This window comes from Filicampus tigris, chromosome 1 (genome assembly GCF_054856515.1).
Source record: "Filicampus tigris isolate MCC_2025a chromosome 1, RoL_Ftig_1.0, whole genome shotgun sequence".
In the NCBI taxonomy this organism is placed as follows: domain Eukaryota; kingdom Metazoa; phylum Chordata; class Actinopteri; order Syngnathiformes; family Syngnathidae; genus Filicampus; species Filicampus tigris.
Window position 1 is genome coordinate 599,324 of NC_141217.1, and position 25,258 is coordinate 624,581.

At 43.6% G+C, this 25,258-nt stretch overlaps 1 protein-coding gene across 11 annotated transcripts in view; it reads left to right on the forward strand.

The window, feature by feature from the left end:
* itpr3 (inositol 1,4,5-trisphosphate receptor, type 3) overlaps positions 1 to 25,258 on the forward strand; it is a 373,289-nt gene that overhangs the window by 334,556 nt on the left and 13,475 nt on the right. For 10 of the 11 annotated variants that reach the window (XM_086045958.1, XM_086045973.1, XM_086045979.1 and 7 more), the window contains 3 exons: positions 8,185 to 8,350; positions 20,371 to 20,531; positions 20,604 to 20,765. In XM_086045958.1, coding sequence (XP_085902084.1) covers positions 8,185 to 8,350; positions 20,371 to 20,531; positions 20,604 to 20,765 — 489 coding nt within the window. Of the gene's footprint in view, positions 1 to 8,184; positions 8,351 to 20,370; positions 20,532 to 20,603; positions 20,766 to 25,258 lie in introns of those variants that run through there. The other variant, XR_015088794.1, reaches the window with a different exon arrangement.

Here is a 25,258-nt window from a genome sequence, read left to right on the forward strand (position 1 = left end):
TGGAGAGCATAGGATGTGGTTAATTGTTGATCAAATAGTAACAAGGTCTGCAGAAATAAAGAACTTAAGCAGCATAAACTTGACATTCAAACGCAAGACAAGCGGAGCGGGGCAGACAATGTTTATGAATATGGCCGGAGTGTCACGGCCGAAAGGGTACCCAAGTCAAGGTTGGAGGGTCGCGGCCTGACCGGCAAAAAATGGTCTAGTGCCCAACTCTGAATATTTTAATCACCACTAATAATGACTATCTTAATAGTGAGGAACATTAGGAAAATGCTGTCAATTCAATGGCACACACAGGAAAGACTGCACCGATAACGCACATTCATTAGAGCAGCTGTGTGCTGTCGGTTACTCCGTAAATGACTGCGGTGATGGTTGGGTTTGTGTGGGAGATGGGAAAGATTGAATCTGATGCTTACATTTGTCAGCTATTAACATGCACTTGACATTTTCTGAGCTTGCTGATTTCCTGTATGTCTTGCACAGTAGGTTAAATTGTGGAGCCTCATCACAATTGAACCATATATGCCCACAAGATCTTAGAAAGTGATAAATGAATATCCAACTTTAAAGTTTCAAAAGTTGCAGCCTTTTGAATTTTTGATATCAAAAATGTTTTGTTTTTTTATCATGGCGCTTGAAGGGTTATCAAACAAACTGTTGCGCCATTATACGGCAAGGGTCCCTGCCCCTCCTTCTAACCGCTGAGCCAGGCTTCTGCCTCAGCCAGCACAGGTGGGGAGGATTCAAATCAGCCCAGCTGCAGCCGCCTTCAATCAAGACGACTGCCTTCAAAAGCCTGCTGAGGACAAGCAACCAGTGCTTGAACGTTTACCTTTGTGGTTAGTTCAAAGCTGTCTCGCATTTGAATGTCAAGTTTATGCTACTCAACTTCTTTATTTCTGCAGACTTTGTTACTATTTGATCAACAATTAATCACATCCTATGTTCTCCATCTATTGACTCCCTCCGTGCTACAAACCGGTGTCTACGGCCTCATCCTCGCCCCTTTTACTCTGCTCTCCATTGGACCCACCCCTTGGACCTTCTCTGGACTCGAACCTCCTCCTTTGGACTCAGGACCCTCATGTACTTAACTATTATAGGAATTCAGGTTCTCATTAAAATTCCTCTTGTGAACTCTTGTTCTATTTCTCTGCTTCTGGGGTGCCCGCCGCATTTGGCTATTTCAATTGCTAGGGGCTAATAGAACGTTCAAGCCATAACGAGCCAAGCTGGGTCCCCGGGAGCAGGGGACATGAGCCCAACTGCGCTACGCAGGGAGGTGGATAAACAGGCGAAGGATCTTTCCAAACTCCAGCAGGAGCTGAACAAGGCCTTCCCTACCCTGCAATCACAGATCGCTACCCTCAAGTGTTCATCTCGGATTACAGCCAGCTCCGTGGATGGTCTCTCATCCCAGATGGAAGCTATGGCAGTGACTGTGGCTGCCATACAGCAGACTCTGGACTCCCTCTCAGCCCAAGTTGCAGCAAGGGGTAACCCTATTCCCAGCCCCAACACCAACCCCAGCCCCAATCCACTTGTTCAATTACAGCCTCAAGATGAGCCCAGTTTAGCAAGCCCAAGGCCCTTCGATGGCAATTTCAATATTCTGAGAGGTTTCCTTGCACAATGTGCATTTCTGTTTATGCATCAGCCATCCATATACTCCACAGATGGTTCTAAGATTGTACTCATCATGTCTCTCTTGACTGACAAGGCCCTCAGCTGGGCCATTTCAGCTGTTGAAAGTAACCCTGTCTTCTCCTCTGACTACTCCCAGTTCAGGACTGAGCTCCGGGCTGTGTTTGACCATCCGGTAGACGGGCATGGGGCTGCCAGCCGTTTCCTCACACTTCACCAAGGGTCTCACTCAGTGGTGGTCTATACACAACAACAGCAAGACCAACAACAAAACCTTGGCGGTTGATCAAATAGTTTACTCACCAAGTAACATTGGTTAACACGAAAGGGGCTGCTTACAGGTTCCATTAACCCTTTCATGCATAGTGGTCACTACAGTGGACAGCTATTTAAAAGTTGCTTTCGCCTTTATTAATTAATCTAAATTTAAAAAAATATTTTTAACCCTTTCATACATCAATTATGATTTAATGTTATTATTTAAAATCTAAATATATTTTTTAGTTTAATTAATATAGGCAAAAGCAACTTTTAAATAGCTGTCCACTGTAGTGACCACTTTGCATGAAAGGGTTGACTTCCACCGTGGCTTTTCCAATGAGTTGAGATAGGCACGCAAATGAGATGGGGCAGATCTGCGCAGGTCTGGAAGAACCCGCAAAGGACCCTGGGACAATAACTTGTTCCATTCAATTTAACTGGACTGGGTTACATTAAGTTAAGCAGGTTCCCTAACCCAAAATTTCTACTTACTTATCTAAGATTAGTGTTCATAACAGGTTAAAGGGTTGGTTGGGATGGCCATGTTTTCACTAACAAGTTCATTTTATATATTTTTTGATCGGGAAAATAAAAATAGTAGTCATTTTTATTTTTTGTCAATAAATTTGGGGGAAATTAGGAAATAAGTGACTCCATGAATAACGCCTCTTGTTAATGAGGAAAATGGCCGCGCCCCCTACCGTTCTATCCTTGTTCGGTCGGAGTCACTGGAGGGGCCGATTACAAATGCTCCATTGGAAATCATTGTATTTTCATTGCTTATAACGTCCAATTGGCACCAAAATGTGGACATCCCGATTAGAACACCAGTCAGGATATTTACAGAGACTGAAGTGGGAATGAGTAGACGTGCACATTTATTTGGATGAGGAATTGCCCCAGTTCTTTGACCTACAACACGCTGTCCAATTTGGAACGTAACAACCGAAATGGTGCGTTCCAATGTGGCCACACTCGGCTGAAAGCACATGCACATCATCTCCGCAATGATGTGCACGTTCAAGACAGCCCCGGTGTTTGATGAGGTCTTAGCTCACTCTCACGCCGAAGCTGTGCGGTGTCGGGACATGAAAATCGACGCAGGCTGGACGGGCAGTAAGGAGCTAATGTTGTTGTGCCTTTTGTTTTAACGGTCTGAAGCTAGTTGTTGCTGTTAGCTGTGCCATTATCCTACTGTTAGCCAGGGAGGGATTAAAGATCAATGATTGCCTAATGGCTACCTGCTGCTCGCTCCCAGCCGCAGTCTGCCTCGACGAGTTTACCGTAGCTGAATGTCCGAAATATAACCAGTCGGGGTTCGTGTGCGCATTCCTGCTCATGTCCGCTTCAGCTTGTGTAAGTGGAGAAGAAATCGCCATAGTATTTTTGATTTTGTGGAGGTGATCATGCTGAGCTCATGTTTGCTGTCAATAGATCCAAACTATTGTGCAGAACACTTTTATTCAATTACTACTTTCACAGGTTGAAGTGGACAAGAATAGAAAGGTGCATTTGCATTTTGGTGGCGATCGGTCGCCGTTTTAGACACCAGAACTGACAAAGCGAGCAACATTACCACGCTTGCCTCCCTCCCGTGAAGTAGACTGCTGAGACCAAAAAAATAACAAGCCGAGCTCCACAAGGGGGGCGGGCCAATTTGTTGTAAATCTAATCACAAAAAAAGCCCTTTAATCATTACAGAGTCTTTTTTTGGGGGGGGGGCATTTTAGTACTGATGTCATTTTTACATGCAAACCTATTATATAAGTGCCAATGTTAAGCTCATCCAAGTGTCTCTTTAATGATTTTTGAGTTAGGTTCACTAATAATTTCCTATTAATTAGAATTTTTGTTTTTACAGTGTAAAACTATCTTAGGTTTGCAAAACTAACTACAACTAACTATAATTGTACTGAAAATGTCTTTCTTTTTAATCTTTTTCAATTAAAATTATACCTAAGCTTTTGGGGTTCATTTTTAAAATATTTATTTCCATATTGCTTTACGTCCAAAAGGAAGAAGGAAGGTCAAAAAAGTTGTTCACACTTTGTTTTCTTTAGTCGTCAATACTTAGTTTCTTTTTCATGTTGCACTTGACAAGTACTCCATATATATAAAAAAGTAAAACAAATTTAAAACTGATAACTAAAACAATGCAGTTCCAGAAATATAAAATGAACAAATCTACTCTAAAAACTAATTAAAAATACCTGACTTTAAAAAACAAAGGTCATAACAATATAAAAACTATCTGTAATGAAAAATCTGCAACTATTATAACTCTGGTGTGTATAAGACCATTTCTGTAGTGAATGTGAGAGCATTTCAGTAGTGACTATAGTGTGCATGTGGTGCGTGCATGTGCGTGTGGGGGTGTGCGTGCGCATGTGCATGGGTGTGTGTGTGTGTGTGTGTGTGTGCGTCTTCATGCATGAGTTTCATTAGTGTGTGTGTGTGTGTGAGAGAGGTTTTACGTAGTCAATAGTAGAAGTAACCCTGAATTTTGTCCCTGATGGCTAAGTGACTTGCACTGAGGTTCATGACTGGTGAGGTACTAAATCACTGGAGTCGATATAAAAATGTGAACCCAAATTAGAAGATTAGCCAGTATTTCAATTTGACTTTAATTGAAATATTGTTTTTAAAGCTATCAATTATGCTTCACTCAACTCCTTACTGTTCAACATAAAATATAAATATGTCACACACATTCATGAACTATATTAGACTTTTGAATGTCAGCATGTGCAGTACATGTGTGATAAAACGCGTTTTGACGATATAAAGACAAACAGCAATGCTGCTTCTGTGAGGGCTCCCGCCAACTGCCTGCGTCTGCAATTCATGTGTGTGTAGTTGCTGGAGGCACTGAAAGTGGAATGCCTCTGTTCCTTTCTCGCCCATGTATTTTAACGAATTCATGTTCTAATGATGCAACTATTAAGATTGTTGGATTGAAAAAGAAAATCAATTTAAAGCATAGACCAGATACCTCCATCCATCCATTATCTCCCGCTTATCCGAAGTCGGGTCGCGGAGGCAGCAGCTTCAGCAGGGAAGCCCAGACTTCCCTCTCCCCAGCAACATCCTCCAGCTCTTCCGGAAGGATCCCAAGGCGTTCCCAGGCAAGCCGGGAGACATAGTCTCTCCAGCGTGTTCTGGGTCGTCCTCGGGGTCTCCTGCCGGTGGGACATGCCCGGAACACCTCACCAGGGAGGCGTCCAGGAGGCATCCTAATCAGATGCCCGAGCCACCTCAACTGGCTCCTCTCGACGCGGAGGAGCAGCGGCTCGACTCTGAGTCCCTCCCGGATGGCCGAACTTCTCACCCTATCTCTAAGGGAGAGCCCAGACACCCTGCGAAGGAAACCCATTTCGGCCGCTTGTATCCGAGATCTTGTTCTTTCGGTCATGACCCACAGCTCATGACCATAGGTGAGAGTAGGAACGTAGATCGACCGGTAAATTGAGAGCTTCGCCTTTCGGCTAAGCTCCTTCTTCACCACGACAGACCGATACAGGGTCCGCATCACAGCAGACGCTGCACCGATCCGCCTGTCGATCTCCCGTTCCATCTTACCCTCACTCGTGAACAAGACCCCAAGATACTTGAACTCCTCCACTTGGGGCAGAATCTCATCCCCGACCTGGAGAGGGCACGCCACCCTTTTCCGACTGAGGACCATGGTCTCAGATTTGGAGGTGCTGATCTTCATTCCGACCGTTTCACACTCGGCTGCGAACCGCTCCAGCGAGAGTTGGAGATCGCGGCTTGAAGAAGCCAACAGTACTACATCATCTGCAAAAAGCAGAGATGCAATACTGAGGCCACCAAACCGGACCCCCTCGACACCTCGGCTGCGCCTAGAAATTCTGTCCATAAAGGTTATGAACAGAATCGGTGACAAAGGGCAGCCTTGGCGGAGTCCAACGCCCACAGGAAACGAATCCGACTTACTGCCGGCAATTCGGACCAAACTCTGGCATCGGTGGTACAGGGACCGGACAGCCCTTATCAGGGGGCTCGGTACCCCGTACTCCCGAAGCACCCCCCACAGAACTCCCCGAGGGACACGGTCGAACGCCTTCTCCAAGTCCACAAAACACATGTAGACCGGTTGGGCAAACTCCCATGCACCCTCGAGGACCCTGCTGAGGGTGTAGAGCTGGTCCACTGTTCCACGGCCAGGACGAAAACCACATTGCTCCTCCTGAATCCGGGATTCGACCTTCCGACGGACCCTCCTCTCCAGCACCCCTGAATAGACCTTGCCGGGGAGGCTGAGGAGTGTGATCCCTCTGTAATTGGAGCACACCCTCCGGTCCCCCTTCTTAAAAAGGGGGACCACCACCCCGGTCTGCCAATCCAGAGGCACTGTCCCCGATGTCCACGCGATGTTGAAGAGAAGTGTCAACCATGACAGCCCCTCAACATCCAGAGCCTTTATGAACTCCGGGCGGATCTCATCCACCCCCGGGGCTCTGCCACCGAGGAGCTTTTTGACTACCTCGGTGACTTCAACCCCAGAGATAGGAGAGCCCACCTCAGAGTCTCCAGGCTCTGCTTCCTCAGTGGAAGGCGTGTCGGTGGAATTGAGGAGGTCTTCGAAGTACTCTCCCCACCGACCCACAACGTCCCGAGTTGAGGTCAGCAGCACCCCATCTCCACTATAAACAGTGTTAATGGTGCACTGCTTCGCCCTCCTGAGACGCCGGATGGTGGACCAGAATTTCCTCGAAGCCGTCCGGAAGTCATTTTCCATGGCCTCCCCGAACTCCTCCCACACCCGGGTTTTTGCCTTAGCAACCGCCAGAGCCGCATTCCGCTTGGCCTGCCGGTACCCGTCAGCTGCCTCCGGGGTCCCGCAGGCCAAAAAGGCCCGATAGGACTCCTTCTTCAGCTGGACAGCATCCCTTACCGCTGGTGTCCACCAGCGGGTTCGGGGATTGCCGCCACGACAGGCACCGACCACCTTGCGGCCGCAGCTCCGATCGGCCGCCTCAACAATGGAGGCACGAAACATGGTCCACTCGGACTCGATGTCCCCCGCCTCCCCCGGGACGTGGGAAAAGTTCTGCCGGAGGTGGGAGTTGAAACTCCTTCTGACAGGGGATTCTGCCAGACGTTCCCAGCAAACCCTCACAATACGTTTGGGTCTGCCAGGTCGGACCGGCATCTTCCCCCACCATCGGAGCCAACTCACCACCAGATGGTGATCAGTTGACAGCTCCGCCCCTCTCTTCACCCGAGTGTCCAAAACATGCGGCCGCAAGTCCGATGATACGACTACAAAGTCGATCATCGAACTGCGGCCTAGGGTATCCTGGTGCCAAGTGCACATATGGACACCCTTATGCTTGAACATGGTGTTCGTTATGGACAATCCGTGATGAGCACAGAAGTCCAGTAACCGAACACCGCTCGGGTTCAGATCGGGGGGGCCGTTCCTCCCAATCACACCTCTCCAGGTCTCACTGTCATTGCCCACGTGAGCATTGAAGTCCCCCAGCAGAACGATGGAGTCCCCAGGTGGAGCGCCCTCCAGCACACCCTCCAAGGACTCCAAAAAGGGTGGGTACTCTGCGCTGCCGTTTGGTGCATAAGCACAAACAACAGTCAGGACCCGTCCCCCCACCCTCAGGCGGAGGGAGGCTACCCTCTCGTCCACCGGGGTAAACCCCAATGTACAGGCGCCAAGCCGGGGGGCAATAAGTATGCCCACACCTGCTCGGCGCCTCTCACCCTGGGCAACTCCAGAGTGGAAGAGCGTCCAACCCCTCTCGAGAGGACTGGGACCAGAACCCAAGCTGTGCGTGGAGGTGAGCCCGACTATATCTAATCGGAACCTCTCAGCCTCACACACCAGCTCCGGCTCCTTCCCTGCCAGAGAGGTGACATTCCATGTCCCAAGAGCTAGTTTTTGCTGCCGGGGATCGGACCGCCAAGGTCCCCGTCTTCCGCCGCCGCCCAGCTCACACGGCACCCGACCCCTTTGGCCCCTCCCACCAGTGGTGAGCCCATGGGAAGGGGGACCCACGTATCCTTTTCGGGCTGAGCCCGGCCGGGCCCCATGGGTGCAGGCCCGGCCACCAGGCGCTCGCCGTCGAGCCCCACCTCCAGGAGACCAGATACCTAAAATGGAAAATGTTATAATGTAATAATTATTAGTTTGTTTTTGTTTTTCTCTTCACATGGAGGGGAAGGAACAGGGAAGCACTGCCTCCCCTGACTGCATGTCCCTGCCCTTCATATTCTTCTGTGTTTGTGTAGGAGCCGCTGTTTCCTGCCCGTGTCATCTATGACTTGTTGTTCTACTTCATTGTCATCATCATTGTCCTCAACCTCATCTTCGGAGTCATCATCGACACCTTTGCTGACCTGAGGAGCGAGAAGCAGAAGAAGGAGGAGATCCTGAAGACCACCTGTTTCATCTGCTGTCAGTTCACACTGTACAACCAATCACATTAGTCACATTTTACAATAGTACTGTATGTTATTTGGTCACTGTACACGAAGTCAAACTACTAGGAATGGGGGATATGACTGAAAAGTATATCACGATATAAGTATTTCATAGTGTTGAAATCAATATATAGAGAGATTTTATTTCTTTTTTTTTTATACTATTGAAAATAAGGCCCTGAAGAAAAAAAGCTGAATTTATGTTATTTTATTTTAACATAATGCTTAACCTTTAATAAGAGGATAAGAGGTCAACACAACTATGAAAGAGTGAACTAAACTGGTCAATATAAAGATTAAATTAACTCCTTATTAAACGTAATATAAAGATTAAATGAACTCCTTATTAAACGTAATAGTGCTTAGTAGGGCTGGGCGATATGGCTGAAATAATTTTCACAATATAAGTATATCATATCAGTCAATATTGATCATTATTGGGGTAATTTTTTAGCCTATTTTAAAAAATAACTTTTTGTGTACATCATTATGTAGTGTAATATGTAGTTTCTCCTTCACCAGTGCATTGAAAATGCTTAATTGCTTATTTAGATGCTCAAAGCAGTGTTGTTGATACGCTTATATTAGCCTTCATTCAATGATCATACTATGTAAGTGTAGTGAACTAATACTCTCTTGCAGTGCACGCATTAGCATTGACCATTGTCCATTCATATTTTACTTGCTTGATTTTAACTTGAGTGTGATACCGAGAGTCGGACATGGCTAATACTGGCGCTAGCACGTTAAAGACACGGAACATCTTTACTTGTACAGAACATCTCCATCCAGAGGTGTTTAATTGGGTTGGAATGCATAATATAATTTTATTAGAAGTGTTTTCCTGAGTCGACTCATTTTTAAGTTTTCAAGTTATGCCACTCACCCACTCGACGCGAGTATGTCGCATGCATTCATCGTTGGGTTAACTGATTCTTTGTTGGTTTTAATGCTTGTTCTTCATTGGTTTAGTGGCTTCTTTGTTGTTTTAACTGCTTCTCTTTCATGTTTGTGGCAGCTTCGTGCTGCCTAAGCACGCACAATGCCGCGATCGTAGTTGCTTTCGGATTTGTTATTATCGAAGGCATTTTCTATTGCTATCGATCACATGTCAATCACGATACATATTGATATTTAATTATCACCCATCCCTACATACTACACATTTGTACAAAAGTAAACATACCCTATTTCGAGATTCAACTGAAGTTGGGGCATCAGGTAAACTGTAAATAAAACAAAACAATGATTTTACATCCTTTTCAACCTATAGTCAGTTGAATACACTACAAAAACAAGATATTTAATATACAAAATGATGAATTAATTAATTTTGTCTCTGATTTTGAATTTGCCTCAAATAAAGCTGAGACAGGGGCAACAAAATACTGGGAAAGTTAAAGATTTCACCAAAAATACGTGCATGCAACATTCCACAGGTGAACCAGTATCCTGAAATTCCTTACTACCCGTCAAGACGTCCTACCAATAACGCCAATAGTGAGGTGGGTTAGGATTAGGGTCAGGCTGTCAAATCAGCCTACATTAGGAAGATTCGCACAGGTAGGACATTTTGGCAGAACAACGGTTAATTGGAAACAGGTGCGTATCATGATTCAGTGTAAAAGCAGCCTCCCCAATAAGGTTATATTCACACCTGCACTGTTTGGTCCACTTTAAACGGACAAAGCTTCATGTCCCATGCTGGTCTGGACCTCTAATGCAGGAGTGAATGCACACACATTAATCTTGGTGTGGATCAAACAACCAGACCAAGACCCACTGTTTGAGGTATCAGTGCGCTTCCGAACAGACTTAGTGTGGTTTGCTACAGATCTGAATACAAATCACTGCCGATCCACACCAAATACAAGATACGTAAGACTTTGGGGCTTAACAAGCCACTATAACCCGGCATCGTTGGAAATAATAGTGATTATAGTCATATGTGATCCATGGTCTTTTCAAGAATTGCATGTTTTCCTCCATTGATGGGTTTGTGCTGTGTGTGCCGCCCTCGTCCTTTCTTTTCAGTGGGAGCACCAAATATCACCCGTGTTGATGTGTTTCACAGAATATAGTTCACTTGCGAAATGTACAGTGTGAATATGAATCACACCAAATGAACAAAAAATAATTTTGCTTTTGGTCTGGACCAAAATGGAACAAAGGACTTTACTGATGTGAATACACCCTAAGGCTCAGTTGTTCACAAGCAAAAATGGGACTTTGTAAACAACCGTGTGAGCAAATAGTCCAACAGAATCTTTTTTCACTGTACCATTCCAATGGATTTAGGGATTTCATCATCTACATTCCATAATATCATCAAAAGATTGAGAGAATGTGGTGAAATCTCTGAATGTTAGTGGCAAGGCAGAAAACATGACCACGACCTGTCTGGGTCTGTCACGTGAGGAGTGGGATTTGGACCCAGTTCAGAAGTAAAAAGCCTTTATCAACGAAAACAAAAGGTAAATACAGAGAGCTAGACTGGAGGAATTCTGACTGGGAGAAAGCTTGCATCCTCACTCGACGAAAGTTTGACATAAGGACGTGTCACTGAGTAACTCGAGCTTATAAACTCAGACCTCAGGCCTTATGACATAATAAAGAACAAAGCATAAAAGAACCATCCCAACTGCATAGCAACTGATACATCTAGGAACAACCAGTCACAACAGTAGTAAACCCCCCAACCCCGACCCAACCCCCAAGCGGCACCACCCAGGTGTCAAGAATCTAAAATAACAGACAAACAAGGTAAAAAATCAAACACACAAAATAAACATAAGTACAAAACAATAAGTATCGAACTAACTAACCAGACACTAGGAAACTAGCTTGACTTGGGTTAAGACAGCAAACAAATAGCAGTTAGATGTGACAAAGACAATGAACCAACAAAGCCTGAAAGAAAACAATTAACCAAATACAAACAGACGAGACAACGAGTTAACACCTGAACAAGACACAAAGTGTATAGAGGGAGCTGACTGGGTAACACAGGGGATTGGGTAAGCGAGCACAGGTGGACGAAACCTGCTCTACTTGGACTAAGACAGCAAACAAACACGCGACAAAGACAATGAACCAATAAAGACTGAAGGAAAGCAAGGAACTAAATACAAACTTATGAGACGAGGAACACTTGGACAGGGGATCTGGTAACCGAGCACAGGTGGACTCAATAACCTAATGAGACAGACACATATAAAGAATCACAGAGAAAACATGAAACGTAATTCTAAATCAAAATTAAATTCAACAACAGATCGGAGAAGGCCAGACAAGAGGTTCCTGGCAGAACCAGTCTGGTGGGTGTCCAGGAGGCCAGACAAGAGGGTCTTGGCAGGACCGATCCAGTGCCCGTCCAAATGCCAGATGAGAAGTTCTTTACTGGGCCAGTCTAGTGGCCGTTCAGAGGAGGTGTGAGCGGCTGCAGGACTTTCACTGCTGGAGCCGAGTCAGAGCGTCGGAGCAAGGTCGGAGGGTGGTTGCATGGCTTTTGCCGCTAAAGCAGGGTAGGAAAGCGGCACTGTAGCAGAATTGGAGGGTGGCCGCAGAGCTTGCGCCACCTCAGCAAGTTCGGAGGGCAGCCGCAGGTCGTGCACCGCCGCAGCATAATCGGAATGCGGCCGCACTAGCAGAATCGGAGCCCGGCAGCAGAGCTTGCACCACTGTAGTAGAATTAGAGGGCGGCAGCAGGGCTTGCACTGCCGTAGCAGTTGGAAGGCGGTCGCAAGCCTTGCGCCACCTTAACAGAATCGGAGGGCGGCAGCAGAGCTGCACCGCTGTCGCAGTATCTGAGGGCAGCCGCAGAGTTTATGCCGCCGTAGCAGAATTTGAGAGTGGCCACATGGCTTTCACTGCCAGAGCAAGTCAGAGGGCAACCGCAGAACTTGCGCCGCTGGAGCAGGGTTGGAGCCTGATGGTGTCGAGGAGCCGGGACGGGAACCTACACTTGCCGAGGTGCTGGGAAAGAGGCCTGGCACTGCGGAGGAGCCGCCACAAGGGCTACAGCTACCGAGGTGCCTGCATGGGGGCCTGCCTCATCAGCCTGCCACCATAGAAGATGGGAAGCACAAAAGACATGAGCTGCTGGGAGTACAGATGGTGAGGAAGGTCATCTAGAAGAAACGTGATGCACGGGACTAGGTGCACGGAGAACGAGGTGACGAAAAAGGTGGGCAGTCAAGTGGCTTGGGTATAGGTTCGGAATGACGTGACTTGGAAAAAGCGAGATTACAGGATGTCCAGAACCTTTACTTAGAGGCGCCTACGTTGGCCACTCCGTGTAGGTCCTATGTAAATTGCCAACCGGGCACCCAAATGAGGGTCTGAATGGAAGGGTTCAGCGGTGGATACTAAGGGTACAGGTTCAGGAAGGCGCGATTTGGAAAACGTGGAATTATGGGAGGAACCAGAACCTCTACTTGGGCGCCTATGTTGGCCACCACCGTGGGGGTCCAGTGGCAATGTCCAACTGGGCACCCAAGCAAGTTTCTGGGGTGGACACTAAGGGATCATCATCAGAAAAAAATGTGACAAAAACTGACAAGAGCTTGAGTAATGACTGAGGAAGGGACCGTGAAAACCAAAATCATTGTCAGAATCGGAATCAGAAAGGAGATTCCTGCACCTGAGCTCATATCGTGCAATACCCAATACCCAATATTCCCCACTACTGTAATACCGTGCAATACTCAACATTCCCCACTACTGTTAGTCTAGTTTTATTTTTATCCAATGCTGTTCCTTACATTTCACTACAGCACTGCAGCACTGTCACTTAGAGTATTTTTTCCTCTGTACTATGTACAGGCCGAAATGAGTGTTCCTCATATTTTTTATGTAGATGTAGGTTGGTGTGTATACACATGTGTATATACACATGTTACTGCGTATATCTACATAGGTTTGATTCTAAATGTTTGCCGTCAATGTTATACATTAATGGCCACATTATGCCGCCGCCCCTGTGTGACCTATATCTTTGCTACTGTAACAATGAAAATTTCCCCACTGTGGGATCAATAAAGGCATTCTTATTCTTATTCTTATTAACCAAATTATGGCCATCTTCACAGTTAGAAAAAAACTTAGTCTAAAAACAAAACTAGTGCTAAACTAGAACGGGAACATGAAAAACTGGGACAAGGAGATGGCAAATGTATGGGAGACGTGGAAGAAAAGACAGAGCTTAGGGGGTGAGGGGGTGTTTCGGCAGGCTGAGCGCGGTAGCAGGCCGACCGGGACTTGCGACGGCCTGGGCGACCCATCGTGGAGGAGTACAATGAGAGGTTCCCAGTGAAAAGACAAAGAAACAGCCAGTGAGATAATCGATCCTTGATTGGAGAAGGGGTGATGGTTTGGAGCAGGTGGTGACATCTTTGGCTTGATGGATTGTGTCTGTGGTCCACGACTGGTCAGTACCTTCTGTCATGTGAGGAGCGGTACTTGGACCCAATAGCAGACACAGAAGTTGAAAAGTAAAAAGTCTTTCACGGGGCGGCATGGCTCAGTAGTAGAGTGGTCACTTCTTAACCAAAAGGTTGTGGGTTTGATCCCTGTCGAAGTGTCCTTGAGGAAGATATCAAACCCCCAGTTGCACCTAATGCTGCGCCATCAGTATAGATGTGATGTCAGTGTGAAGCGCTTTGAGTGCATTAATAGGTGGAAAAAGTGCTATACAAGTAAAAGACCATTTACCATTTACCACCATCAACAAAAATACAAAGTAACTACAGAGAGTTGGACTGGAGGAATTCTGACTGGGAGAAAGCTTGCATCCTCACTCAAATAAAATTTGATGTACTGACAATGTCACTGAGTAACGCAAATTTATAAACTAAGATATCAGGCCTATATGACATAATAAAGGACAAAGCAAAAAGAACCATATCAACTGCATAGCAATTAAGGCCTTGTCTACACGTAGCCGGGCTTTTTTTTAAACAACCTAATAATTCCCCCCCACTCCATGTTGAAATACATATCCTCGTTTGTTAAAAATGCAGCTACACTATATAGCGGAAGTGCGTTTTCAAACGCACTTATAAGCATGCCAAGCCTTTAGGCGGCAATAGTTAGCCAAATACTGTCCATTCAGAAGGAACTTACGTCCTTTGACGTTACTTCTACGAAACCAAAAACATAGCACCAGGCTCATTCGTGAAGACCGACAAGGAGTCACAACTGCTTTTAAACGCTTCAACAAGAAGCAGTAGTTGCTTGCGGACAAATAAGTAAGCAAAAAGCACCTGGAGAATGGCTTTAACTAACGAAGGTCATTCCATTAGGCTCGATCCCCTCTGAGGCTCCGCTTAGTCCTTGGCACTTCGAGCGGCGCCTGGTCCGCAGACCTGAGGCTGCGGGAAGGTGCGTAGGAGTGGAAGAGCTTGGAGAGGTACGCCGGGGTGAGGCCATTTGATGACTTATAAACAAAAGATTAAAGAATCTTAAATCGAAACCCTAAAGTGCACCGAGAGCCAGTGAAGGGAGGCCAGAATTGGTGTTATGTGCTCCATCTTCCAAGCTCCAGTTAGGAAGCGAGCAGCAGCATTTTGGACCAACTGGAGACTTTGAGAGAGGACTGGTCGACTCTAAAATAAAGTGCATTACAGTAATCTAGCTGAGATGTAACAAAGGCATAGATGACTGTTTCTAAGTGCTGATGAAAGAAAGTGCCCTCAAAGCTTGAGAAAGATGTGGCGAATATACACTGTTTACATTTAGAATTGTTTTTAAAAACAGTTCCTCCACCACGACCTGATGTTCTCGGAGCGTCCAAGTAAGAACATGCAGGCGGTAATAGTTCAAGCATCGCACTGCACTCACCGGCGCCAGTCCAAGTCTGCATCAGGCAGAGGAAATCCAAGTCATTGAGAAGAAATAGCTCCCTGAGGATAAACGATTTGTTCATCAACGACCGGGCATTCAACAACGCTATCCTTATGGGAGCAGCAGCAGGTGCGCGTGCCACCTCCAATTGGCGGGCCCTGCAAAGCTCCTTGAGGAGCTGGGGATCCATGCGGCGTCCGATGTGTGGGCGGCGGCACAGCCGAATCTCCTTGGCTCAGCTGATGACGTTTAGCAAGCAGGAGACAACGGGTCCCGTTTTTTAAATTATAAATAGTGCTTCTCTTGCACTGACAATTTATTTTTACATCTTCTCTTGAAACAGTAAATAATAATAATAAACTTAATAACTAGGAGGAGTTTGTTAAAATATGACCTCTACAAAAGGGCAAGAATGTTGTCCTATTCTAAAATAAAGTAAAAATGGCGGACTTCCTGTAAAATTTAGCCTATGGCTATAAGCTGTTACAGATTGTCATATATCTACGTAAAATGTAGAAGCGTGAATGCTTCCTTAAATATGTGTCGGAGATCTAAGGAGACATTTTTTTAAACAAGCACAAGAAATCTCTACCGTTTTTATTTTTATGCCAGGTCTAATGTGTGTGCAAAGTTTTACGAGTTTTTGCATAGGCAAAATATAACCCTATAAAAGGCCAAATTTGGCGCAAAACTCAAAATAAAGTCAAAATGGGGACTTCCTGTTAATTTTGCACATGACTCGAAAAAACATTAAGATCTTGGTCTGTTACATATGCCGACCAGTTTTCACAAATGTACGTGGAACCGGAAACGCTTAGTAAAAAAATTGTAGAGCTTTTTTGGGGAAAATAGCAATCTCTCAAATATTAACTTTCATGGAAGGTCTGATGTGTGTGCAAATTTTCATGAGTTTTTGCCAAGCTTTAGACCAGAGGTGTCCAAACTTTTTTAATGAGGGCCAAATACAAAAAACAAACAAAGGCTAGGGCCGCACATTAGATGTGGTGACATATTAATACTGTACATGAATACTGTGTGTATGTATTACTTCATCTTTAATGTGAAGAACATTGCACTCAGTGAGAGCAGTGATGCTGTCCTTTGGATTGAAGGATGGCGGGCATGTCAGGAGAAAGTTTGGTGGTTGAGACACGAAGGACTTCACAAAGATGGCTATCAGTCATTCTGGTTCTCAGTCTGCTTTTGTTCTGATTTAACAGAGAAAGTGTTTGTTCAGATGTATGTTGAGCCGAACAGTCTCATCATTCTTTTTGCATGGCGTCTCATCAGAGGAAACTTGGCATTATCCAAACTTTGATAGAAGTCAGGAAGGGAGAGAAGCTGGTGTTGGCGCTTCAGAGAATCATCACATTGCATTTCAATCAATTCTAACTGCAGACTCTCATCAACTTCTTCTGTATCCACCAGGAAGGGGATTGAGAACAGTTTGATTTGTTTCTCAATGACAGAAAAATCTTGGAAATATTGGTTGAATTCTGTCACAATAGATGCAATCACAGACACATATTTCTCTTTTTTAACAGAAAGGTTGGCCTTTGGATAAGCAGACTTGATTTCGGACAGTGCAGGGAAGTGTGCAGCGTTAAAGCTTTGTAGTTGAATCTTAAACAGGCGGAGCTTTACGCAGAAGGCTTTCATGTGTGCATACAGGTGTGGGACCAGCTGTTCTTTTCCTTGAAGGTTCTTGTTTAGTGTATTCAGATGATGAGTGAGGTCAACTAAAAATGTTAGCTGACAAGTCCTCGATTCTCCGCGCCACTGTATTTCTGGAAACTCACGTTATTGAAATCCTGCATTTTTTCCAGTGACGTTATTTCTGTGACTTTGATGAGGCACTGCTTTATGAAAGCGCCGTCTGAGAACGGTTTGCCATGCTGGGCAATAAGTTTAGAGACTTCATAGCTTGCTGCTGTGGCGTTTTCCTGTAATTTGTTAGCACGACAAAAAAAAAACTGTTATTGAGCCTGCAGGGTAGCTGCCATTTGCTTGAATTTTTGTGTTTTTGCGTTCAGCACCGGTGTACGATGAGTAGCTCTGATGCTTGGTCTCAAAGTGGGGACGGACATTATATTCTTTCATCACAGCAACATCTTCATTGCAAATCAAACGGATGCACTTTCCGTTTATTTCTTTGAAGAAATATTAATTTTACTACCGTGTTTGAAATCTTCTACACTCATTTGCAATTTTGCATTTCTTTAGTGCTGCTGCCCTTTCTGCTGACTAAGGTAAAAAAAAAAAATTCTCTTATTCTTTTGTTTATGTTTGGTGGAGAAGCGCTCTCTCAAGGGCTGGCTCCATCTAGTGTGGAAACTGAGAAGTGTAACAGAGTTGAGCTCACGCTTCTTGTGCGGACCATTTTAATTGTATTATTTATTATATTTTCAAAATTTGTGGCGGGCCAAAAAAATCACGCTCGTAGTTTGGACACCGTTGGTTTAGACCCTCCAAAACGGCATCATTTTTCATGATATACGGTGCATCGACACAACATCGTACAATGAAATAAAAAGATTTCAATAAGTCTTCAACTTAAACATCTTTAGATGAAGCATGCAAAGTTTGAAGACGATCGGATAAATCCTCTAGGAGGAGTTCCTTAAAATATGACCACTATGAAAGTCCCAAAAAGGTGCGACAATTACAAACTAAAATCAAAATGGTTGACTTCCTGTAAGGTGTAAGCACATGGCTATATCAAATGTTTTTGTAGGTCTTAGGCTGTGACATATGGATGTTTTTGTATCTTAGGCTGTGACATATACCACCAAATTTTCATTGATACAATACAATACAATACAATACAATACAATTGTATTTATATAGCGCATTTCATAACAGCTAGAGCTGAAACAAAGAACTTTACAAATAATACAGTAAATAGAACAAAAACAATAAAAGGCTGTGATACATGTATTAATAAATATAGACATAAATAATTTATAAATATAAATACAATATAAATAATGAAGCCAATAAATTGACATAAAACACTATATACAATTGACAACGTAAAAGAGCCGAAAAATTTCAGGTCTGATCAAAAGCCCGAGAAAAGAAATATGTATTTAACCGGGTTTAAAAATGGACAGAGAGGGGGCTTGCCTAACAACCAATGGGAGGCCAGCAGTTGAAAAGGCTCAATCCCCTCTGAGGCTCCTCTTGGTCCTCGGCACCTTGAGCAGCGCCTGGTCCGCAGACCTGAGGCTGCGGTAAGGTGCATAGGAGTGGAGGTGCTCAGAGAGGTAAGCCGGGGCCAGGCCATTTAATGACTTATAGTTAAATAAGATAATCTTAAATTGAACCCTAAAATGCACTGGGAGCCAGTGAAGGGAGGCCAGAATTGGTGTCATGTGCTCCATCCTCCAAGCTCCAGGTAGTAGGCGGGCAGCAGAATTTTGGACCAACTGGAGATGTTTGAGGGAATACTGGCTGACTCCGAAATAAAGTGCATTGCAGTAATCTAGCCGAAATGCAACAAAGGCATGGATGACTGTTTGAAGTGCTGATGGGAAAGGAGGGGCTTTACCTTAGCCAGCTGTCTAAGGTAAAGGAAGCTCGACTTTACAACAGTGCTGATTTGCTGGTCCAATTTAAGATCACTGTCCATTTTAAAACCCAAGTTTGAGACTGTTGGCTTTAGATATGAAGCCAGGGAGCCCAGGACAACAGGGTGGGATGGAGACGAGCCGCTGGGACCGAGCACCATAACTTCTGTTTTCTTTTCGTCGAAATTTAGGAAATTTAGTGACATCCAATCTTTGATGTCCTCTAGGCAGGACAAAAGTGGTCTTAAGGAGGAAGCCTATTTTTCACTTAGAGGGTTATAGATTTGACAGTCGTCAGCATAGCAGTGGAAGGAAATACTGTGTTTTTTAAGGATGGACCCCAGGGGCAACAAATACAATGGGAACAGCAATTGCCCCAAAATCCTAACCCTGTAGAACACCATACGATAGAGCTTAACATCATAACCCCCAAATTAGGACTGCAGTGGTGCACTATAGATAGAACATAATAGAAATAGAAAGTAACTAAATATGTTTACCAAGTAATAACTGAGTTACTAACGCAATGACTTTTTGGATGAAGTAATTTGTAACTATAACCATTTTTTTTTTTTTTTTTTTTTTTTAGTAACATGCCCGACATATCTTACAGGAGTTGAGAAACACCTCTTTTGTGTCTGCATGACTGTATTATACTTGTGATGTGTTATCAATCGATCAAATTTGATTTATATAGCATTTTTCATACATAAAAATTCAACTCAAAGTGCTGTGCAATAAAAACACCCAAAATACAACATAAGAGAAGACACCGCACTCTCCCTCCTAACATACATAAAGACATATCCACAAGTACACTTGCGTTCTCGCACATAAAACACACACATATTAGGGCTTCGAAAAATAGAATATCGTGATGTATCGTGATACTTTTTATGCCGATGCCAAGTATTGATACGTTGATGAAGTATTGAAACTTTTGATACCTTATGTTGTGTTATGTTTTGCACGTACTATAACATGCTTTTGGAACATTTGAGATCCTTAAAGTTGAGCTTTGTGAATCAAGTTTTATTTATTGCACTCCTGAGTATCAGGAACAGTTTATGCACTTTTCAATCATGACACTTGAATAAATGTCAAGTGGCGCTACGTTAAAAGTTTGGAAACACATGCCTCAGTTTTGTAAAATATAAATGTTTATAATATTTAAGTATCGCAATACGTATCGGATCGCAACCCAAGTATCGGGATCCGTATTGGATTGGGCCAAAAGAGTATCATCCCAGCCCTAACACATACAGACACAACCTGAGAAACTATGTTAAAAATGACACGGCAAGAAACCATATGAAAACCATATGAGGAAAGCGTGTTATTATTAGTATATAGTATTACTATGTTTTTAAAAAGTACAATTTTATTTTTTCATGTTAAAACATTTTACAACATTTTTTGTTGGGTTTTAGGGGGGGACTGAAATGGATCAATGGATTTTCCATTCATTTAAATTATCTGAGATAAGAGTGTTTTGAGTTACAAGAGTGGTCACTTCAACGCATCTCAAGGCACCACTGTATTCAATCTTCACAGCAAGTCACATAGTGCTTTTTACTTTCAGGTCTGGAGCGAGACAAATTTGACAACAAGACTGTATCATTCGAGGAGCACATCAAGCTGGAGCACAACATCTGGAACTACTTGTACTTTATCGTTCTGGTGCGCGAAAAGAACAAGACAGACTACACGGGGCCCGAGAGCTACGTGGCCATGATGATTAAGGTACAAGAGATGTACCTTGACGTCACACCCCTGGGACAGCAACTACATTCCCGAACACCTGCTGTCTTGCAGAACAACAACCTGGATTGGTTCCCCCGCATGCAGGCCATGTCGCTGGTAGTCACAGACGGCGACGGCGAGCAGAATGAGATGAGGATGCTGCAGGACAAACTTGCCTCCACCATGAAAGTGGTGATGACGCTCACCACACAGCTTACAGAGCTCAAAGAGCAGGTATGCTATAAGAAGCTTAACAACAGTGGTATCTTGGCTGAGGAGTTTAATTCGTTCAGTTAGCCATGCTTGTAGCTCAAATCACTGTTCTCTCAAATCAACTTTTCAGAGTGAAAGGAATGAAAATGCCATTAAAGGGATGGTTGGGTCGGGAAGGCCATCATTTCACTAACAAGTTCATTTTATATATTTTTTGATCAGGAAAATGAAAAGATTTGTCATTTTCTATTTTATCAATAGCTTTGGGAGAAATTAGGAAACAAGTGACTACATGAATAACGCCTCTTGTTAATGAAGAGAATGGCCGCGCCTTCTATCCTTGTTCGGTCGGAGTCACTGGACATCCAAGTGTCACTTTAATCTGTTTAATTCCCTGGAAAAAAAAAATCTGTTGAATGTATTTAATAAAGAAAAATTAGCACTGTGTTGTAAAATATAAGAACTTAATACAGTGGGCCCGCTATTTGTGGGGTATAGCCCTTACAAAAAAGTAGTATACAAGAAGTATACTTTATAAACTATACTTGAGTATAAGTATATAAGTGTACTCTGGACTATGTACAACAAATTAAGTTTATAAAAGTATACTGTAGGTATACTCATGAAGTGTTTACCGGTTTATACTTGAAGTGTACTTCAAGTGCACTCATTTATGTACTCGTATACAACTTGTATACTTCTAGTTAACACTTTAGTTTACAGGTTCATACTGTAGGTATACCAAAAGGACACTCATTTCTGCACCATTATACTTGTACAGTACATTTTAAGATAGCTTACTGTGTATTTCCAAATATATAATAAAAGTAAAAAGAAAAGAAAACAGAAAAAAGTCATGATATCAAATATTTTTTACCAGGCACTTTAGGCCTTAATGGGTGAAACATTTCCACCGCCAAATTCCAATTATATATCCTCCTAAATGTGAGCGGTGGATCATAGTTAAATGCAGAGGTGGGTAGTAACAAGTTACATTTACTCCGTTACATTTACTTGAGTAAGTTTTGGTAAATTTTGTACTTCTATGAGTGGTTTTACATCACTATACTTTTGACTTTTACTTGAGTAGATTTGTGAAGAAGAAACTGTACTCTTACTCGGCTACATTGAACCCATTACTTAAATCCCCTCCGCGTACATACGCGTCTCTCTCTCTCTCTCTCACTGGGATCGAAAATGTCATGCAGCAATGCCGACTATGCAGACACAGAAGAGGAGGTTCTTTGGGAAAAATGTTTGTTTTTGCATGTTTTGTCACATACACACAGATCGAAACACGCCCACACAGACACACACACACACACACACATAGTTTATACGGATTCATGAGCTACTTTGTTGTTCTGCCTGCGGAGCCTGTTAAAAAAGAAGTGCAGGGGCTGAAATTTTGTGCTACTTGTGCTTAATGTATTTATTTTATTTATACAATTATTATTTTATTGTTTATTAAAGTACTTGAATTGACCTTAAGATTATATTATTTTAAGCTTTTCTTCTTCTTCTTTAATTAAATGTAATTCATTTTATTGATTGGATGGACTTTAATTTGCCTGAAGATGATTATTTTGTATTTTGGTCTAATTGAATGGCTGTTTTTAAAAAAATAAAAAATAAATGAGACATTACTATAGTTACTCAGTACTTGAGTAGTTTTTTTCACCAAGTACTTTTTTACTTTTACTCAATTAATTATTTGGATGACTACTTTTTACTTCTACTTGAGTCATATTATTCTGAAGTAACAGTACTTTACTTGAGTACACTTTTTGGCTACTCTACCCACCTCTGGTTAAATGTCACCACATGAGTCTTGTGAATATTATTTTTATTTCTTGCCATTGTACCATTTTGTTCTAGATGTTTTGCCAGGTGCTTTAGGCCTAAATGGGTTAAAGGGATCATGCAGCCAGGATAGTCCATTTTTCAGTAAGAGGCTCAGTTTATGTTTTTTTGTTGTTGTTTTTGTTTGTTATCAGAAAAATGATATTACCTGCACTTAAACTTTTAACAATTTTTGAGGGAGGAATCAGAACAAAATTAGCGCCTTGAATGACGCCCATTTTTAATGAGGTTGAATTTCCGGGAAAACTTTTAACCCATTAAGGACAGGAGTGCATAACCACATTTCTACCACTAGAGCCGGGAGCACTGTTGTTGCGTCTTTCTACCGTTAAAGCCGGGAGAGCGGATACGTCTGTGTCTTTTTTAAATCCAATTCTCCGTCTCTTAGCCAATTTAATGCCTCAGAATATACACATGACGGTGTCGCGAGACCGCGTAGGATGTTTCTGATTTTTTTTCAAGCCGTAGGCTAATGGCGGACACTGTCGATCGACGGGAGCTCTGAAATAAGTAATGGCAGTGATATACTGTATAGATTACGCGCTTGTGGACTTTGAAACAGTGGAACCAGTCAAACGTGATATGATATGGTTTGTAGACAATGACGATATTGATATAACTTCAGGTTTTCAAGGGTAATTCAAAAGGCAACCTTAGGTTTTGGGGAGCTGTTGAGCCAGGCGCTTTAGGCCTTAATGGATTAAAGAGTGATTCTATAGTCTTCCTTAGGTTTTTGAGAGATATTTGACCAGGCGCTTTAGGCCTTAATGGAATAAATATAAAGAATAAAGAATAAATGGGACGAAATCAGCATGTATGTTCGTGGACTAATGAAGATGAGATGTAAATGTAATTCATTCAATAAAGACTGGGATAAAATATGCAATAAGAATGCACAAGGATGTACATTTTAGTCCCTGGAACTCCTCTGAGCGAGCACGGCCTACACCTGGTATTTAGAAGCATTTACCTCAACGATGAACTGGAGAGCAGGATCAGTATGGATGGACAGGGGCAGAGGAGAACAGTTCTTTGTGGTGTCAGCTTTGGGGCTCCTTATGAATGGAGACTATAGAGGTGAGATGGGTGAGCGCTGCAGCGATCTTGCTGTAGTCATGGATGAACCTCCTGTAGTTTACGAACACCAGGAACCGTTGGAGCTGTTTGAGGGAGGAAGGGACTTGCCAATTAGCCACTCCATCAATCTTAGGAGGATCTGGCCTAAGCTGACCAAGAAAAGTAACAGGGAACACCAAACATGCAGTTTTCTGGTTTGACAAAGAGTTTGTTTACTAGGAGATATTGTAGAACTAATCTAACATGCTGGATGTGTTCTGGGGTTCAAGGGAAAATCAATATCTCACCAAGATACGTACACAAACTGGTTAAAGTGAAGTCAACTCAAACATATATTTTTTTAAGAATATGTTCTATGCAAGCCCACTAGTTGTAACAAGGTATTCTGATAAATATTGCATTTGAAGAATAAAGAGTTAATTCATCCGTTTTTAGCCATCTCTGGGGGCGGCCATTTTGTCACTTCTGTCAAGTGAAAATGACATCTGCTCAGGGCTCCGGTAATGACCAATCACGGCTGACCTGTTTTCTGAAGCTGGGCCGTGATTAGTTGTTACCTTAGTCCTGAGCAGTTGTGATGCCATTTTCAATCTACGGAAGTGACAAAATGGCCGCCCACTGAGATGGCTAAAAACGGGTGGATTTTGCTGCTTAACTCTTATTCCATAAATGCAATATTTATCAGAATGCCGTGTTTCAACTAGTGGGCCTGCTGGGAACATATTCTTGAAAAAAAAGTGTTTGGGTTGATGTCTTTAAGCATATCTTACAGAACGTCATTAATGAGTGCTTGAAACACTGCTGGAGCTGTCTTTGGTGAGACCGAAGGTCATCACCAAATAATTGAAGTGCCAAAGGGCCGTCTTAAAGGCTGCTTTCCTCTCGTGGCCCTCCTGGATATACACCAATCGATGAGCGTTGCAAAGATCTAGTGAAAGTAGTGATAATGGTGGCTTGGTTAAGTAATTAAAGGGCTCAAAGGAGGGGTCGATTAGGGTGAGCAGATACCCATTATTAATGGTGATGTAATTTAGTCATCTAAAGTCGGATCACCCATCTCACCTCTGTAAGGGTCTAAGGGTCAGGAAAGGGAAACTGTCTGGTGTGTAATAGTTTCTAGGGGGCTTCCGTCAATGGCACTGACCGGTCGAGGCGACTCTAACTTGGACAGGGAGAACTTAGCATTAGGAAAAAAATCTTAATCGATAAAATTGTCTGTCCCTAAATCCCAACACCTGAAGACAGAGACAGACTTAATGGGGGAGGAGACAGTGGCAGACGATAATGCGCTGTGAAGGTTCACTGGAGGTTCTCGTGTCCCTCAACTAAAGACTGTACGGTACTGAGGTCGCAATGGAACTCTTAAGTCAGAGTGGAAACTGGCTGATGAAATGCCTGGACATTCCACAATAGATGCGAAGACCTTGTGAACCTCCTTAGAGAGGCAGATTTTGCTGAGTTGCATGGGTTTTTCCCTGGCAGCAACCGGTGTCTCAGGGTTTGTCGAACGCTGGGCGACCAGTCGAGTAGTAGCGGCACAGAAGAAGGAGGGGCAGGTAGGTCTAGCACTTCCA